Source organism: Acomys minous (assembly GCF_964271855.1).
Source record: "Acomys minous genome assembly, chromosome: 19".
NCBI lineage: Eukaryota > Metazoa > Chordata > Mammalia > Rodentia > Muridae > Acomys > Acomys minous.
Genome location: NC_140499.1, coordinates 36,606,399 through 36,626,896, shown reverse-complemented (window position 1 = coordinate 36,626,896; position 20,498 = coordinate 36,606,399). Strand labels below are relative to the sequence as shown.

General features: G+C 37.7%; 1 protein-coding gene across 1 annotated transcript; it reads right to left on the bottom strand.

Moving 5' to 3' along the window:
• Positions 1–3,967: 3,967 nt before the first annotated feature.
• Positions 3,968–16,599, bottom strand: AADAC (arylacetamide deacetylase). Its single transcript, XM_084769361.1, has 5 exons — positions 16,233–16,599; positions 8,832–9,054; positions 7,382–7,451; positions 6,139–6,310; positions 3,968–4,632 (listed from the first exon to the last, which is right to left on the bottom strand). The coding sequence occupies exons 1-5, from the start codon at positions 16,365–16,367 to the stop codon at positions 4,036–4,038; spliced, it is 1,197 nt and encodes a 398-aa protein (XP_084625487.1). The 5' UTR covers positions 16,368–16,599; the 3' UTR covers positions 3,968–4,035.
• Positions 16,600–20,498: the final 3,899 nt, after the last annotated feature.

The following is a 20,498-nucleotide window of genomic DNA, read 5'->3' as shown; positions in this document are numbered from 1 at the left end:
ATCCCCTCTCCCCCCTCCCCTAGGCCACAGAAAGAAGGGCCCTCCTCCCCTAATATCTGATTTCAGCTCATCAAGTCTCGTCTGTACTACCTGTATCTCTTCCTCTGTGGTCTGGAAAAGACCACCCAGCCAGGAGGAAGTGATCCACATTGAGAGACCAGAGTCCACGTCAGAAGTAGTCACTGCTCTTCATACTGTGGGACCCACAAGGAGACTGTGCTGCCAATGTACTACAACTGTTTGGTTTTTGCTATTTTTCTTGAGACAGGGTCTTACTGTGCTCATCTATGATTATCTGAGTCTGCCTCTCAAGTGTTTGCAGCACAGGTTTGTGTCATCATGCCTGACAAAAAAATTGTCTTTGAATAAAAACTTTTGGACCATTTATATTTAATCTAATTCTTTTTAGAGGTTAAAAACTATCATCTTGTTATAAATTTCAATTTTTTTTAATGTTTTCCCTTATCTTATTTGAAAAAAATCCCTAAGGATTTATATCTATATTTTATATTAACATGCACTCTTTTATTTAGAATAATTGTTTAATTTTTAAAATCACATTCTATCTTCAAGTAGCCTTAAAATTCTTCACATATTATGCAACATCTATGTGAGAGACTGTTTCCATCTCCCACCTTCAAATTTTATTTTAAAATTGCTGTATATATTTATTCTATTTATTCCATATGTAATATATTATAACTTAATAGAATATAAACGTGAAGAATTTTTATGTTGTCTATTTCTACTTATTCACTTATCTGTATAGATATAAACTACTATTTATTGTGATATCTCTTCCATCTAATAACACTTTTCTGTGAGTGTTTAGGTGTAGACAGGCTATCCGTATCATTCTCACAAGGCTTAGGAAATGAATGAAAGGACGAATATAAGAGCTGGAAAATGGGAGGAGTTCTGTGACATGCTGTCTTCTGAAAATGCTATCCATGGCTGTTGCACACATAAAAGCATATCATCTTTGGTTACTCCCACAAGACTTGCACAAGATCAATCCCATCATAATTTTAGCATAGATTCAAGAGCCTATCCTCGAGAAGCTAAAGAAAATTAATGGCTGCTTGTGGTAGAAGAGACACTTCACTTTGCGTGATAGATATAGCATTTATAGGCTCTCCATTTCCAGTAGATAATTTTCTACCCACTCTCTACTAGTATGCACACAGGCAGGACTAATCAATTTTAATCACTATTTACAAAAAATATATTTGGGAGGCAAATGTGTTTGAGGGTGCCCAGAGAGTGAAAGGGAAGGAGTAATGGGGTAGATAGTGTATACAGGTATGAAAATTTCAAAGAACAACAACAAAAGATTAAGAAAGAGGAGGAGAAGGAGGAAGTAAGGAAAGAAGGAAGAGAAAAAAGAAAGAAAGAAAGAAAAGAGGAGAGAGAGAGAGAGACGGGGGAAGAAAGGTTAACAAGCCTCAGTTGAATGAATGTTCAGGAACATGCTCAATTTCCATGTAATTGTACAGTTTCCAAAGGTTTAATTATTACAAAAATTTAATCCTGTGGCACTACAAGCAAAAGAGGAAGTTATATGACTTCAGTTTGTTTGTTTTTAAACTAATAATCACTGAGTATTGCTTTGTGGGCTATGACACAGCTGCTTTTACTGTTGAGGGCGGGTGTTTGGCAACCATAGATCACAATGGTCTGAGTTTATTTTTAATTTGTATTTTTGTTTAAATGTGAATACAAATTAACAGGTTTCATCGTAGTATTTAAGCAAATACTTTACTTTGGTTGACCTTCCTCCTAGATTCCTATTCCCATCCCCCGCCCCGTCTTTGCTGCTGCTTCCCTTTCCTCACTAGTAGTACTTTTCTGCTGTCAGGTGTCTTCATGGTATCCTATTACCAAGTCTACTCCTCTTTCTAGAAGCCTTTTTCCATTTCTCATTATCCCCTTCTGTTTTCAAGTCCTATATACACATTCAATATATAAAAAAACCATATATTCTGTAAAACATTTACTGTTTATTTTTCTGGATTTGTGAGTCACCTCATTTAGCTTTTTCTTTTATTATTTTTGGTATCTTTTCACTATTTTATTTTTGACATCTTGGTTGTGATAGATGATGGAGACATTCTCTATTTGGTGGTATAAATGCCTTTTGTACTGGGGTATCTATCTCTTTGCATTTGCGAACTTTTAGGCTATAATTTCACTGAAAAAAAAATGACACAGCCATTAGATAACATCATGGCTATGGGTTCTATTGATGTGATAATACACAATGATGAGAGTAACTTGGCGAAATTATTTATTTTTGCTTATAAGAACAAACGCTGTAGTGGATGTGGAGAAAGGAAAACACTTTTTTTTTTTACTTTATTAATTTATTCTTGTTACATCTCAATGGTTATCCCATCCCTTGTATCCTCCCATTCTTCCCTCCCTCCCATTTTCCCCTTATTCCACTCCCCTATGACTGTTCCTGAGGGGGATTACCTCCCCCTGTATATGTTCATAGGGTATCAAGTCTCCTTGGTAACCTGCTGTCCTTCCTCTGAGTGCCACCAGGTCTCCCCCTCCAGGGGACATGGTCAAAGGTGAGGCACCAGAGTATGTGAATAAGTAATATCCCACTCTCCACTCTACTGTGGAGAGTGTTCTGTCCATTGTTTAGATCTGGGTAGGGGTTTAAGGTTTACCGCCTGTATTGTCCTTGGCTGGTGCCTTAGTTTGAGCGGGACCCCTGAGCTCAAATCTGCCAAATCATAATGTTCTACTTGTAGGCTTCTAGGACCCTCTGGATCCTTCTACTTTGCCATTCTCCCATGCTTCTCTCATCTAGAGTCCCACTAGAATGTCCTCCCCTCTGTCTCAGTTTCCTGGTAAGTGAAGGCTTTCGTGGGACATGCCCATTGGGCTAATATGCAGATATAAGTGAGTATATACCATTTGAGTCTTTTTGCTTCTGGGTTAACTCACTCATTATGATCATTTCTAGCTCAATCCATTTATCCACAAATTTCAGGAAATCCTTGTTTTTAATAGCTGAATAGTATTCCATAACACTTAATCACTGCTACCGAGGATGAAAATTTTTGAAGCCAAAAGCTAAATATTGATCTACCACATGATCTAACTATATCACTCTTGGGTATTTGCCCAAATAAATTTATACTCTACTAAAGAGATGCCTTCTCACTCCTGCTCATTGCTTCTCTGTTCACACTAGCTAGGAAATAGAAACAACCTAGATTCCCAGTACTGTAATATTGGATAATGCAAAATGTGGTACATTATCACAACAGAATATTCAGCTCTTTAAAAATAAAATGATAAACTCACAGGTGACTGGATGAAGGTGAAAGAACATCATTCGGTGTGAAGAAGCACAGCCCCCAAAAGATATTTATTGCATGCTTTATTTCCTCTCTGGATATTAGTTTTTAATTTTCAGATATGTTGTTTTGCTTTGTAATATCCATAGATGTCAAGACATAGGGAGAAGCTTTCATGGAAGTAAATAGAAGACAGTAGTGTAAAGGGTTAAAAGAGAATCATTAAAAAAAAAAAAAAAGAGTTAAGTTCCAGTAAGGCAATAGAGGTAGAATCCATCATCTCCCTCCCTTTTTCCTCAGGGAAGGGTACCAACCTACCCTGGCATATCAAGTCATAGCAAGAATAAGCACTTTCTCTCCCACTAACGCCAAACAAGACAGCCAAGCTATGGATCCAAAGGCCAGCAAAATAGTCAGAGACAGCACCTAGTCCAATTATTAGGGGACCCACAGGAAGACCAAGATGCACATCTGCTACATATATGTCACACCCACATAAAACCCTGGTTTGGAGCCATGTGACTGTTGGTAAATACAGGATAAGGAATAAAATAGAAAATTGTTTGCTAATAATAAATAACAATAACAAAGCAGGAAGTTATCCGTTTCTCAGAAACAACAAAGGTTTTAAACAGTATATGAGCCTCAAAACCACAATTTTTATTAGTTTATTTCTTATTTTGTTTTTATATATCTTTAATAAATCACTGTGTGGGTATTGCTATAGATTTTCCATAAGCCAATTCAAGTACTGGTTTTGCATCCTGTATGCAATTTTAAAGTCATGAAGGGTAAAAGCCCCATGGAATCCATTCTTAATGTGGTGATGAGTCACAGGAACTCCAACATTCTGAAGCCGTGTCACATACATGAGTCCATCATCTCTTAGGACATCATACTGGCAAGTGATGATATAGGTCAGAGGTAAATGACGCAGTGTATTGTCATTGGCCAAAAGAGGACATGCTTTCACATCTACGAACCCTGGGTATTTTTGAGCCAGCTCAGAATTACCAGGAGTGGGATTCTTATAGAAGTAACCTTGCTTATATCTCTCAGGGAGTAAGGAACTCCAATTCACAAATTGGAACAAATGGCTGAATTCCATAGGTACATGCTGATTGAGAAGCATGGCTTTCTCCAGGGCTCGGTCTGTAGTAAAGTATTCACTCCAAAACCTAGCCATGAGTGAGCTGGATAACAATGGAAAATGTGAATTTTCTTGAAGTGATGGTAGATTCATATCAAGGGCCTGAAGGGCAGGATATACTAAGACTTGGACCTTGAGTTTGGTCTTGACATCTGGATCCTGTATGAGCTGAAAAGGAATAAAAATTACATTTGAATGAATATTTTAATTAGTAGGTATATTTTCATCTAAAATATGTAGAAATGAGATAAGTTAAGATAATCATATACAACAAAATATCTCATAGAAATTTTCAAATCTCTGTATTGGTATTGTCTAATCTTTAATACAATTATTGCCATTATATAGGAACATTTTATAGAATGTTTAATATTCAGTTTTAAAATACTAGTGGAAATAATATACCATAATTCTTCAGAAAAGACTTTATGGCTTTTGGTTACTCTTGTATTAATAAACATGTTATATTCAATCAAATAAGAAGCAGAGCTTAAACTGTTAATGATCATTGTATTTCTTTGACACTGAGAGCTTATATTTTTAATATCTAGAGTATGGAGTGGTATATGAATTTCTTAACCAGGAGAATGAATGAGGCGAGGTTCTTCAGTTTAACCTCACAGCTATAGCCCTGAGAAGGTAATTTTTTATCTCAGACAAAAGTGTTCCTTTAAGTAGTTCATGTGCTATGGAAGATAAGACACTGAATCCTAGGGTTAAATATGTAGGCCCTTTTCATCTTGAAAACATTTTAGGTCTAGAAATTTTCTCCATAATTTTAGTATATGATGTTCCATAGCATATTATGTGACATTTTATACCAATATTCAGCAATTATAAATCAAAATTATTTTAAAAAATTACTGAGACTGGAGCATGTACAAGAAGAGCTTTCAGTCTAACAGGAAAATAAATATGTGCTTATATGTATTATGAAAAATGGGAAAGTTCACAGTTGAATACTGCTTTAGTTTCAAAAATTCTTGCCTCTTGATGTATACCTCATGATGCACCAGGGTGCCCTTCAGAGAAATAAGGCATATGGAGCATAGAATTTAATTTCTGGAATATGCTGTACATTTGTTTTATAGGGTATTAGATCAAATCACAGTATTTGTAACTTCTTTTCTCTGGAAATGAAGAAGTTGCCTTAAATGTAGCAGTGTCAGGCAAATGAAATTTACTTGTAGTAGCTAAATATCCTGAAATTTTATGAACAAATTAAGATCTTTAAATAATCAATCCTTTGCCAGTCAAATGACAGCTATAAACCTATTAATTACTTTCAATTTGGACAATTTCAATATTCTGATACCAAGAGATATTATATCTGTTTGGGAATCCTCTGACTGCCAATACTACAGTTATAGTGGATGGTGTCATTGCTCAACTTTACTTGTACAACCCGTAATCTAGCAGTCTAGGATAATACCTAGCTGAATGCAACAATCATGCTTAAGCAACAGTCTAGAAAACTTACCCTGCCACAGTGTATAAAAAGAAAATGCTGTCCTAGAGCAAGCATAGAAGCTCTGTGTAGACAAACGTCTCCTAACATCAGTCCAGGTGTTTCTCTAATATTTTAGCATACTCATAAAATTTCATGACTGTATGAGGAAAATATATCTACATGTAGGGTGTTTTTAAAATATTAAACAAACCTTAGCAGCCTACCTGTTGGGTAACAGCTGCAGCTAAGTTCCCACCAGCACTGTCCCCAGATACACCGACTCTTCTAGGATCAACACCATATTTTTCAAGAATGTTTTCTTGTAAAAACCATTGTAAGGCACGGTACACATCTTCAAATTGCCTTGGAAAATGATATTTTGGAGCTAATCCATAGCTGTTTGAAGAATAAGTTTCAATGAATGAATTTAAATATATATGTATGTCTATATCATCTATCTATCTATCATCTATCTGTTTGGTATATCTGCAAATAAAGCCAAATTTTCCTTAGTAAATGAAATATCATTGTTAAGTATATACCCACAGATAAACTCCATCATAAAAATCTTGGCTTATTTAGTTGTTATACTAGTAAATCCTTAAGTAAAAACAATTGAATTAGCCTTGAGTAAAAAAAATAAAAGAATTAAAAGCATAATGAGTAATACATTTCCTTAGTAACTTCTTCCAGTATGTTCTTTTTAAAATCATTATTCTTTATTAGAAATTAATCAATGACAAATAGATATTATCAGTTTTATGCTTGAACTTCATGAATAAGAAAAAAATATTTGTGTACCACTGTATTTTATTAATTACTTTATTGTTCTATTCATTTATATTAAGCTGATTTCTTATCAATTACCACTCTAATATGCCATTTGAGTCATGTCTTTGCCTATTTCCATGTGCAGCAAGAGAACTAATTGTTTTCAGTGATGATTATGCCGTGACATATGGTGAAATAATCTTCTAAATACAATGTATCATGAAATTCCACGAAAGACCATACTGTGCATAAAAAATATGATTATCTGTGCACTTATGGATAAACTACACTTAATTAATAATATGTGACATATACAAAGTCCCAAGGCAAAACTTTAAGCCTCATGTACCTGTGACATTCTACACACTTTACTCTCTCTACTACTTACTCCAATGAAGGAAGCTAGGCTAGAGTTCCCGGGCAGGTCATTGGTACATTATGATGAGCCAATGTTGGGTTCTGATGATCTCTGAACTTTCTATTTTTATTCTTGGTTGATTTAAGTGGTTTGTTTTGCTTTTTGTTTTGTTATCTCTGATTTTATTCTGAATTTAAGTTCATTTTCTCTTTGCTAACTCTTCATTTCATTTGAAATAGTCCAACAACAACAACAACAACAACAAAATGACCAAGAGTGATGTTTCTTGCTACAGAAAGCACATGACTAGGCACCAAATAAGAAAACCATGGTCTTACTTTGTTGAAACGACAACAGCATCGAGTCTATCAGCTGTCCGCCTTGACAGATTGTCATATCCCCTAAGAGCTGAAATCAAGGAAACTGAGTGAGAGACTGTTGAGCAAACTGATGACAAAGCACACCAGCAAAACCACATCACTGCATGCTGCTCCTCAGCAACAGTCTATAAGTTGCGTCTGCTGTGTTCAGCACTTCATCAACAGTGCTCTGAGCTGTTTCCACTGTTAGGTGCTTGCTCTCTCCACTTCCCTCTGCCTAGCCTAAACCACTGTCATTCTACTCAAGATTCATGCCCGTTCTTCTCACTTAGCAGATTTTAGGTGTTGAAGGTACAAATGACTATACTCAATCTAAGGAAGCACAGATACATAATAATAGTTTCTCCAGTGGAGTGTTGTATAGAAAGCACTACATGGAAATAGTGTTAGACTTCAATACAACTGCCAGAGAGATAGAGAAAGCCTAAGTCCTTATTCACACATCCATCCAGAACCAGGGAGAGAAAAAAAAACTGTGATTTGGGTATTTTTCCCTCTTAGCAATGCAATGGTTTAGGAATAGGCTATATACATGCACCTGGGTTTGGGCAAGTGTTCCAAATACAGGTAAGGTAGTGTAAAAATATACCAGAGCCTGCCAGTAACAAGTGTTTAGAGAAATTTTAGCATAATAACAGAGACATGTCAGGATGGAAGGACATGGCAAGGCAATACAGACCCTCAAAAGACATCAATGTGAGATATTTTCAACTATGGGCACTAAATATTCTTAATAATTCAAATCCATACTAAATCATTATCTCCAAGTTCTCAAGGTCAAATGAGCTTAACCTTTTCCTAAAGACATGCACATCACACTCCATACCACCATCTTAAAATCAACTTATGAAGCTGTCGTAGTCTCATTATGTTATTCTGAAATTCATACATTATAAATATGAGAAACATTGACTATATATTATTTATATGTATATATTTATGTTCAATGAAGGAAAATTATAATAATACACAATTATATGTAGTAAAATGTTATGTTGTATAATCTATATGTAATTAGTGAAATATGTAATATCAAATAAAAATAGCATGCTCAGCTCTGTGCTATTTACATCTAACATCTTTGTCTCATTTACTTCATAATAATGCTTTAAAGAAAAGGCCACAGTGACCATCTGTATTTGTTACTATGTCGCCCTGTATAACTCATCCCCTTTTGTTCTCACTACACCATCCAAACAATAATAAAGCCCTATGTTCAAGAAGCCATTTCTCTTCTGAAGCTAGATTTTCTACAGCTTTTAGTTTTAATTAAATCACCTCTCAGAAAAGAACATATTTCAAACAATTGAAGTATCATTATATAACTTATGACTTTATGTGCCTTTTTGTGCTGAGTCAACATCATATTTTATTGGGCAAACAGAAATGCTAAACCACAGGGACATACCAGCACTCCCCAAACACCAGCCACCACCATGAATATAAAACAAGGCCCTCCTGAGTGTGGTGGCCTTCCTTTTGGGTAGGTATATGCGAACAGGAACACTGTTGAAAGTCATCTCCATCACAGTGACATTCTCATCAGAGGTGGGTGGAACTTCTTCAAGTTTCATAAGTAACTGAATTGTGTCCATGAAATGATTGATGCCCAAAAGTTCAGCAAAAGAAGCCTAAGGAAAGAGGAAAAAAATACAAATGAGTGTGTTTGTGTATGTGTGTGTGCATGTGCGTGTGCATGTCTGTGTGTGTGTGTGTGTGTGTGTGTGTGTGTGTGTGTGTGTGTGTGTGTTGTAAATAAAACCTCATGGGTCCCATTATTGCTCATAATTAGGGCTGACTGATTGGGGTTGGATAACCTCTCAGGGTCTTTTTCCTGGAGAAGACTGATTCTCCTTTTCTCATCAGCCACCAGGTCCTAGTGACTCTTCAGCTAGGGAGAGGATCTTGTGGAATTTCTGCCATCCTCATTGGAACGTCAGTTGGAGTTGCCAGTGTGCTTGTCTTGCTTAGGTCACCAATTTTCAAGATTTCTTGAGTGCTGTTTCCCTTTCACATACATTAAAAGCAACCAGTGGTAATGGCAGTAACTTGTCACTGGAGGTTTGCTAGATACGCTGTGCCTCTTGGAGGAGCACATTTATTCCCACATAAAACTTCTTATATATCATAGGCTTTCCTGTAAACATAAAACAGCGTTTTTGTATGATTTGATAGAGTTCCTTATCCCTCTTCTCTCCTTTCCCCTGGATTGTCCTCCTATCTCAGTTGCCAGTTAATCCCTAGGTGCTGCTCTCAATCTGATTCCTCCTGTGTCCTCCTTCCCCTTTTTCCTTTTCTTACTCTATGTTCTCTTTTAACTTCCCTAGTTCCTGCAGTGACTCTGGCTTATAAACTTACACCTAAAGACTGGGACACCCTACGCATAATAGAGAACATGTAGCATTTGCATTCCTGGACAAGGGCTACCTCCCTCAGTATATTATCTTTTTAAAAAAATTTATTCATCTCTCATACATTACATCTCAACTACAGCCTCTAGGTCCATGATTTCAGTTTTCTTCATAGATGAATAGTATCCCATAGTATGCGTACCACATTTTCATTATCCATTCATGAGCTGAGAGACATTTGGGTTATTTTCAATCCCTAGCTATTGTGCATTAAAGTAATAATGAACATACCTGAGCGATTATTTATAGATGTTGAGTTCTAAGGGAACATACAAATGAGTGGAACACCTTAGTCCTATGGCAGATCTACTGCTAGCTTTTGAGAATTCGTCAAATGGATTCTCATAATGGTTAAGCAGTTTGCAATCCCAGCAACTGTGATCGAGAGTTTCCCTTCTTCTTCCATACACTTTGCAGCATTTGTTGTCATTTGTTTTGTTGATCTTTGTCATTCTGACTGAAGTGAGAGACAATCTCAGGGGATTTTTTTGAGGACTTTGTTTGGTTGGTTTTGTTTTTTTAAATTTGTGTTTCCCTATCTGCTAAGAATGATGAACATTTTAAAAAATATTTTTTACCCAGTTTTATTTCTTCCTTTGAGAGATCTTTTTTTATACATTTTTAACTTTTAATTCATCTTAATTTTATCATTTCCTTTTCTTGAATCCTTGATTTTGAGGTTTTTTTTTTTCCATAGTCTAGATATTAACCTTCTACCAAATATATACCTGGCAAGGATATTCTTCTTCAAAGGGCTTCTTCTTCACTCAGCTGAGTTTTTTTTTCTGTTCAGAAGCTTTTTAGTTTTCTGAGGTCGCAGTTTTTTCACTTTTTGATCTTAATTCCTCACTACAAGGCATCCTGTTCAGAATCCCTTCCCACATCTCTGTTGTGGGGGGTCCTGACTACATTTTTTCCTTCCCACATCTCAGTTGTGGGGGGTCCTGACTACATTTTTCCCTTCCCACATCTCTGTTGTGGGGGGTCCTGACTACATTTTTTCCTTCCCACATCTCAGTTGTGGGGGGTCCTGACTACATTTTTCCCTTCCCACATCTCTGTTGTGGGGGGTCCTGACTACATTTTTTCCTTCCCACATCTCAGTTGTGGGGGTCCTGACTACATTTTTCCCTCCCCACATCTCTGTTGTGGGGGGTCCTGACTACATTTTTCCCTCCCCACATCTCTGTTGTGGGGGATCCTGACTACATTTTTCCCTCCCCACATCTCTGTTGTGGGGGGTCCTGACTACATTTTTCCCTCCCCACATCTCTGTTGTGGGGGGTCCTGACTACATTTTTCCCTCCCCACATCTCTGTTGTGGGGGGGTCCTGACTACATTTTTCCCTCCCCACATCCCAGTTGTGGGGGTCCTGACTACATTTTTCCCTCCCCACATCTCTGTTGTGGGGGGTCCTGACTACATTTTTCCCTCCCCACATCTCTGTTGTGGGGGGTCCTGACTACATTTTTCCCTCCCCACATCTCTGTTGTGGGGGTCCTGACTACATTTTCCCTCCCCACATCTCTGTTGTGGGGGGTCCTGACTACATTTTCTTCTAGCACTTCAGATTTCACATCGACTTCAGTTTTTCATCCACTTAAAGTTGATTTTTATGCAGTGTGATAGATAAAGATATGATTTTATCTATCCACATGTACGCATGTAGTTGGCACAGTAGAATTTGTTGAAGATGCTGTCTTTTCTCCAGTGTGCATTTTGGCATTTTTGTCAATTATAAGATAACTTTTCTAATATGAATTTACATTTAGGTCTTCTCTTCCACTAATCTATGTGTCTGTCTGTGTTATTACCATGTAAAACACCTTATGCTTTTTATAATTTTGTCATATAAAACATGGCATAATTTCTTTTTACATTTTTCACATATAGAATTTCATGTTATTTGAAACATGAAATATGTGCCAAACAAGAGATATGATATGGAGAAGTTTATTATATGACCCATGGTGGGGAAGATGCCTAAGAGAGAGAGACAGATGGACAGACAGACAAAGAGACAGAGAGAGAGAGACAGAGGAAGAGAGAAGAAAGAGGTAAGAGAGCAAGAGAGGAGAGAGGTAAGAGAGAGAGGTAAGAGAACAAGGGAGAGAGACAGGTTTTTCCTTTCATGTGCATCTGGACGAGGCACATCTAGTGGAAGGTAGGTAATGACATCATAGGTTGCTAGGCAGACTGGGGCAGTATGCTAACATTAGGTAGAATGCTTTACTTTTAATAATCATATTCCACTTTTCATTAATAAATTTACTATAATATGTTTGGGTTATGTTTCCCCTCCTCCAACTCAAAATCCTCCCCATCTCCCTGACCTCCCAACTTTTATGTTCTCTCTCTCTCTCTCTCTCTCTCTCTCTCTCTCTCACACACACACACACACACACACACTTACTAAAATGAAAATTAAAACAAACAAGCAAAAAAGTAACAAAACAGAAAAATTCTAAAATGAAATAAAATAAAACATAATCATGCTCTTAAGCTCAGGAATAAGGTAATATTAAATTGTCCTCTCTACACTACAGTCTGTCAAAACGTGAATATTAATGGTCCCAGATAAGTGTATGGAATATTTAAAAATTATTTATGGCATATTGAAACATATTCATAACTGACTAATATTCTACAGTGATGCCAAAGCCATATACTGGAGGAAAGACAGTAAGTGGTGCTGACAAAACTGGATGTCCATTTTGTACCTCTCACCTTGTACAAAATTAAACTGTAAATTGATGAAAAGCTTCAACAGTAAACCCAAAACGTTGAAACTTTTAGTAAAAAATTACAAGATACACTCTAAAGTTCCTTGGCATAGGAAAGGACTCTATAAGTAGAAATACATTTGTTCATGATATAAGATGAACAACTGACAAATGGCACCTCCCTAAACTAGAAATCCTTTGTACAGCAATGAAAACAATCAATGGAGAGAAGATGAACCTTCATAGTGGTTCCTCTATATCTGACAGAATACACAAAGGAAAAAAAAAGCATCAAGAAAGAATGCAACCTAAAAATGGGCCTCTCACTGTCAGCTGTGTGATACTACTTTTCCATTTGTTGAACATTGTGTTCTTTAGATCCACAAAACAATAAAGACTGCTCCCATTGCTCTTTATTACACATTAGAACTTGACGGCAAGACCATATTGCTGAGGATGCCACATATTTAGCCACAGGAAGAGATGAAATCAAATTGGTGGTGATTATGAAGCTTCCTCCCTAGGGGTAGCTTTCTACTATGTAGGACATAAAAGTTTAAGGGAAATTTTGATGCCAAATGCAGTAAAGGGCATGGTGAACTTGGGGTGAGACTTATCCAGCTAAGCTTCCAATGTATGAGAATAAATTAAAGAAAGATTAAGCAGTGAAAGAAGCCATTGAAAGCAGAAAGCTGATGAAAATGTTTATAAATGTGGGGGGTTCTATGTTCCCTGTTCAGAAAGCAAAAGAACTTGGCATCTTCTAGATTTCGAGCCATGGACTCATGAAAAGAGGTGATAAAACCTCCCTCTGTGGCTACAGAAAGCCACTGAGGCCAAGTGTGTGCCAGGGGTGTTCCTGCATGGAGGCCCAGAGAGACACTGGCTAAAGCTGTAGACTTGAAGTACGGCTTTTGTTGGAGATGCCAGAGTCGTGGGATATCTGCCAAGGACAGCTTCTAATAGGAAGTAGAGAAGGAAATGTGTTATAGTCAACAAAGCTGAAAGGAGTTGGAGATCTGGAAAACACTCTGATATCAGACATGGTGATACAGAATTTGTTGTTTGCCCAGCTGGTTTTCAGTCTTGCTGTGGTCCGATATTTCCTCACTATGCTCCTTTCCCTCCCTTTTGGAATGGTGATGTATATTCTTTGATATTCGAAGTATGTGATCTGCTTTTCATTTTGATTTTACCGGGGATTACAGTGAAGAGATTGGATGACTCTCAGAAGAGACTTGGTCTTTGGACTTGCACAGGGTTGAGGCTGTTATAGACTACGGGAACTTTTGAAGTTGGATTGAATGCATTTTCTCATTACAGTGTAACTACAATCCTATGTGAGCCAGAGTTGGGAATATGATGATTTGAATAAGAATGGTTCTCATAGGCTTATTTATTTGAGTGTTTAGGGAATGGCACTAGTTGTTGGAGTTAAGTGTAGCCTTGTTGTGTCACTGAGGATGGCCTTTGAGTTTTCAGAAGCCCAAGCCAGTCACGGTTTTTTCCTCTTCCTGCTGCCTGCGGATCTGAATGGAGAACTCTCAACTCCTTCTCCAGCACCTTGTCTATCTGCATGCCGCCATGCTTCCTGCCATGATAATGGACTAAACTTCTGAACCTGTAAGCCAGCCCCAGTTAAATTCTTTTTAATAAGAGTTACTGTAGTCAAGATCATATATATTATATGTAATCTATATGGAACAACACCACAAAAGTAATACCACATAAAAACTATAGACTATCAAAATGCCCAAACCTGGGATACCTTTCCATACATTATTGGCCAGGGAATTAAAAAAAGGGCTTAATATATTTTTGTATTTAAAATATTGCATAAAACCACGTATGTAGACATTGCAGCACTAAGATTTCTTAACTACCAAAACTGAATAAACATTTAATTGTATTCCTCAAGATGTAGTTGAAAAATTCCCCTGAATACATTAGAATGATATCAATATAAGAAATATATACATAGCACTAAAGGAAAATGACGTGCACTATAAATAAACAGTGCAAGTATTCATGAAGACAGTAAACAAGATGTCATTATAAATACGATGAGATTGTACACTACTTCAAAATAAACTCTGTTTTTAGATTTATTTATGTATATGGGAACTTTGCATATATATCTGTGTCAGAAGACAGCATCAGACACTAGAGAGGTGACATGTAGTTTCTTAAAATTGAACTCAGGACCTTTGGAACAGCAGCTAGTGCTCTCAACCACTTAGCCCCCAAACAAGCTCTTAAAATATCACAGAGTACCAAAAACACATTGTTACCCATCCTTATGCTGGTAGGATTAAAACAATCAAGTTAAAACTCAAAATATCATAGAAAATAGGATAGAAAAAGAAACAAAATTATTTTAAAAAAGAAAACAAAGCAAGAGAAAATTATGAAAATAATTTAGAAATATTAAATGACAAATGATATCTGTTTTTATATATCATATAGTGAATTCACTTGTGTGTCTATAACAAAGCCAAATGATAAACAATTTTAGCCATTTTAAATACAATTCAATAATAATACAATAAAAATGAGTTTTGAAACTATAATTAATGAAACTAATCCACATCTAATACCAAATATATATGCCAAAAATGTAACTAAAGTCAGAAAATAAAATAAAGCATATACCACATTTTCTCAGAGTTACATAAGAACAAGAAAATATATCTGAATCTTCTAAAGAAGCATGCATAGGTATAGTGTATGTGATGGGTTCAGTGAAAATAGCCCCAGAGGCTCATAGAGGGTATACTATTAGGAGGTGTGACCTCGCTGGGGTAGGTATGGCCTTGTTGGAGTAAGTGTGTCACTGTGGCCTTTGAGGTTTCAAATGCTCAAGCCAGTTCCAGTGACACTTTCTGTTCCAGCTGTCTGCAGATCCAGAGGTAAAAATCTCAGCTCTTTTTTAGGCACTATGTCTGCCTGTGTGCAGCTGTGCCTCCTGCTGTGTGATAATGGATTAAACCTCTGAACTGGAAGCCAACCCTAATTAAATGATTTCCTTTATAAGAGTGGCAGTGGCCATGGCATCTCTGCACAGCAATAGAAATTCTAAGTTGGTATGTCAAGTGGTTGGTACTCAGGCTAAGTGTCCTTGACTTATGTATCTTTTGCTACTCCAAGAGAGAGCTAAAGGACATGTGAGAGACTTCATATCTATGCACTAATACTGACTAGAAAAGAGTCACAGAACCAGCAGTGCACGGCTGCAAGCCAGGTGACCCCATTCTCCTACAGCAACACATCTTGCTCCAGCTGGGAACGTATGTCTTGTCTCCTGTATTGCTTTTCATTTTAAATCAGTCAGTTTTACAAATTCCCCCAGAAAGCTTATATTTCCATGTATGAATCTAAGAGTTCTGCATAGACCTCTATAATTAAACAATGCTATCCCATTCTTCTTCTCCTGAAGTTGATAACTTCTAAAAAGTTTCACCTTGCACTGTACTCTAAAACGCGCACTTTCTTTTTATCCTTGATGCCTCTTCCTTCGCCTTCCCCCCCCCCCCCCCCCCCCCCCCCGCCTCTTGCTCTCTGTACCGGGGTCAGATCTAGGAATGGAGACTGCTATGAGACTTCCTTCTCAATGCCTACTTTCTCTTTTCTAAATTACTCAGTATTCAAAAGGTTGATAAAAATTCAGAACTTACCAAATCTGAAACTACTTTAATTTTTGTCGTCTCCCAGGCCAGTTTCCAAGGCTCTTCGACGTCATCGGGAACAGGTACAGAAACGTAATAAGCTAGAAATGCCACAGAAATCAGAAGCAAGATGGCTCTCCCCATGCTTCTTCTTTCTGGCCTTTCAACTTTGACAGGACGGCAGATAAAACTGCTTTCAAACCTCTGGATGTTGAAGTTTAACCTGCCATAAAGTGTTGCCTAACTTAGTACAAATTCCACCGGCACAAGCTACTAGTGCAGAGATACTCCCAATGCCATTGCCCTTATCACAATCCACACAAAAGGAATTTCAAAACAGAACTGCTCGCTCCAAGTTTCTTCCTACCAAGGAGCCACGTCCTGCTTCCAGACAGTTTGTAAGGAAAATGTATGGTACAAAGGTACTATTATTCAGACTCTCCCATCTGCATGCAAAGGGTATTGCAACACAGAGGAAACCCAAGGACTGCATCAAGTATAAACTGAGAAGATTATCAGGACCTTTAAAGCAACTGGAACTTTTAAAAGGAAGGCCATTTCTCTTTTTTCCCCCTGTGCTTTACTGCCCTCCCTGCTGAGCAGCCAGCAGTCTTTAATGACTGTTAAAGAGCACTGCTTGGGGGGAAAAAAAAAAGCACTGCTTGGGAAATGCTTGTTTTCTTTATATTACTTCTTTTATTTTGAGATTATAGTATAAATATATCAGGCTTCCTTCCGGATCACAGCTCAGATGATTCCAGTTAGTCAACACACTTTACTTGTAAAACCTGTTCTCTCTTTATTTAATATTTGCCTGTGCTGATAATTAGACGAGCCTCACCTTTCAGTCTAATGCTCTAATTTAAAAACAGTATCTTTATTTGGCTGTTAGGTTTATAGTTGTCAGCAGCAAACCTACAGAAAACTCACTTTATCAGTTCTAAGCCCCATTTGTTCGCATAGTCTATGACGTGAGTGCCGAATTATTAAATTTTGCTTCATTGATATTCAAGCATATCCCATGCCAAGTTTAACTGACTTCCTTAACTTTCACAGTAAGTAGATTGCATCACCGAGTCTTCATATCCACATGGGAGTGGAAGGACAAATACTGTCACACTACTTTTTAAATTTTTTAAATTTATTTTTTAAATTTATTCACTTTATGTCCCAGTCATAGCTGCCTCCCTTGTCTTCTCCCAGTCCCACCCTCCCTCTCTCCTCCCCCTTATCCTCCTCCCCTAGTTCTCAGAGAGGAGAGCCTTCCTCCCTATGCCAACTGACCCCTATGTCTCATCTGGACTACCTGAGTCGTCTTCCTCTGTGGCCTCCCAAGGTAGCCCTGCCAGGGGGAAGAGATCAAAGAGCAGGCTACAGAGTCCAAGTCCAAGACAACTCCTGCTCCCCTTACTATGGGATCTGTGTGGAGAGTGAGCTGCCCATGGCCTCCCCATGTATGGTCTTTGGTTGGTGCATCAATCTCCACCAGCCTCCTTGGGCTCTGATTTGTAGGTCTTCTTGGGGAGCTCCTGTCTCCTTGGGGGTCCTTCTGTCCTCCCACTCTTCCATAGGACTCCACATGCTCTGCCCAAAGTTTAGCTGTGAGTTTTGGCATCTGCGTCCATCCCCTGTTGGTTGGACTTTTTCAGAGGACATCTATGGTAGGCTTCTGTTCTGATACCTCTTTTCAATCGCTTCTGGTGTCTATTCTTTTCGCCTTTTACCAGACTACTCTTTAAAGAGTGAACATAATTACATATTTCTAAAGCTAATATTTTATATTGGATCCTCTGATTCATAGGGCTTTATCCTGTAGCACCATGAAAGCAAATGAAAGTGGAAACCTTTTTCTAGTTTTGCCTATTTATTGTATATGACTCTGGTAAGCAATGAGTGCTTTTCCTCACTCGTTATTAGACAGTGTTGGGTGGATAGATTGTCCTGTGGAAGAGATCAATAAAGATAAAGAAAAAAAAAGAGACCACGAATTTGAAAGAAAGCAGGGAAGGGTCTGGAAGGAGTAAGGGGAAGTGAAATATGTTGTAACTATATTATAACCTCAAAAAATTAAAAGAACTTCATCTAATTATTGAAATGAGTAGGTCATTAGATTTAATTTGGTGATTTGGGGAGACTTATTATCTTTATTTTTCATTCCACTTTTTGTAATGGCTATCTGCCCATTTGAGTTCTGATCATTGGTTCAAAGATTTATTTTTCTTTTATGATTTTAATTCAAGTTGTCTCTCTTCTTTTAGTAAACATGTTTGTATTTCAGGAAAGACTAGGTTATAGCAAAGTTGTGGTAATGTTTTTGCTATTGAACTTGTGCTCTGGTTCCCAGGATCTATCTCCAGTGTGCCCTTATGGGCTGACCCTATTGCTGAAACACCAGAATTTTAGCTGCAGACATAAAAAAAAAACTCAATAACAAACAGATCAAGAGATTTTCTTCCCACTGGCTAGCTTTTTTTTATCATTCTGAGGCTTCTAGGGGAGAAACAATACCAGTGGTTTTACACAGCACTGGACTGGGTCTGCTGTAATACTGGTCTCCCAAGAAGATGTGCTTACTCATGTAATAGTAGCTTAAGTATTATGGGTGGAAGAACAAACGCTGCCATTTCAGGGTAGCTTTGGGGACTTCGCCATAGGAGTGGATTTCATACATAGTACTGTTAAACCTAGTCAAAAGCCTGGGGTTTGGAAAGCCAGAGGCCTTAGGGTAGAATGTGTGTGTGTGTGTGTGTGTGTGTGTGTGTGTGTGTGTGTGTGTGTGTGTCTCTGTGTGTGTGTGTGTGTGTGTGTGTGTGTGTGTGTGTGTGTGTATGTTTTCTGAATGGCCATGATGTCAAACTGGTTCTACATCAGTGGTTCCCACCTGCCTAGTGTTGTGACCCTTTAATACAGTTCCTCATGTTGTGGTGACCTCCAACTATAAAATTATTTTCATTGCTACTTCATAATTGTTATGAATCATAATGTAAATATCTGTTTTTCCAGTGGTCTTACACAACTCCTGTGAAAGGGTCATTTCACCCTGCCAAAAGGTCTCCATCCACAGGCTGAGAACCACTGCTTTATTTATTTATGATTATGCCCACAGGCATTAGCTTCTTTTTACCTTGGTGAGAGAACATTTTTTCTTTTTTAACAAACAGCAGTTAATGGAGAAATGCCTAATGTGCCAGAGTATTGGGAATAAGATTTGGTTCTAAGCCTTAAACAAGACATGTTTATTACTCACACAACACAAAGACTCTGAAAATGTGAATGAAAATTCGAAGAGAAAGTAACATATGCTAGATGGGGAGGGTGCCATAAAGTGCTGGACAGCACATGTTTATCTCAAGCGTGATCTCACAGCAGCTGTGGTTACAATTTTAAAAACAAACAAGCAAGGCAAAATCCAAGCATAAGTGAGGTAGATTACTTTTAGACTCCAACCTTACTGAGGAGCTATTAGTAGCAGATAGTTGTTGGAATATGGAAAATCACTGAAGATTTCTCATGTTCCACTAGGTGAATCCATACCCAACTACTGGCAGCTCTGACTGGACTGAGTAGAATCTCTCCCTATGAGTCTCTTGGGGCCATTTTCTTTCAAACCAATACATTAAGCCTTAGCAAAAACCTCACTCAAACTTTCCATCCCTGTCTCTTCTGGGTGATGAGAGACAATACACAGGCCATCAGATGAGTAGTTCAAGTTAAATGGAACAGTTCGAGTAAACTGGGTTGAGGGTGGGAATAAAGTTGAGTTGTAGAAGTTGCATTTTGGTGGAGTCTTCCACTGTGTATGATGAAGCACTCGGGTATATTTTCACTTGGCAGAGGAATAGTGCAAAATTACTGCAGGGTGGAAGTTACACTACATCCCTGCTCAAGATTCTGAATGGAGTTGATTCCTATCTCAGACACAGTGAGTCATAATAATTTCGATAGATGGAAGAAATAAACTTTGCTGTTTTGATTTTTAAGGCAGTCTCCTTATGTAGACAAGGTTGACCTAGAGCTCAGGGTAATCCTACCACCTCTGCTATGATTACAAATGTGAGCCACCATGTTTGAAGGAGAATTGGTCTGAAAGATTCCGAAATGATCTTTTATCCAAAATTCTTCCCTGATTGTATAGTGTAAAGTATTTCGTTTTCATTCTCAAGAATGAAGGAAGGAGTGCTTTTAGGAAAGCCAAAGACAATGAATTCATGGAAAGATGTCCAAAAACAGATGCATTGAAATTTCCCATAGAAAAAAACCCAAAGAAGAGAAATA

What these genes read in the sequence shown, in the direction of transcription:
- AADAC (XM_084769361.1), bottom strand. Translation starts at nt 16,367, where the DNA reads ATGGGGAGAGCCATCTTGCTTCTGATTTCTGTGGCATTTCTAGCTTAT. An exon ending in GCTGTTGTCGTTTCAACAAA is followed by an intron (nt 6,311 to 7,381) that starts GTAAGACCATGG and finishes TTCTTCAAACAG; the next exon opens with CTATGGATTAGCTCCAAAAT. An exon ending in CTGCAGCTGTTACCCAACAG is followed by an intron (nt 4,633 to 6,138) that starts GTAGGCTGCTAA and finishes ATTCCTTTTCAG; the next exon opens with CTCATACAGGATCCAGATGT.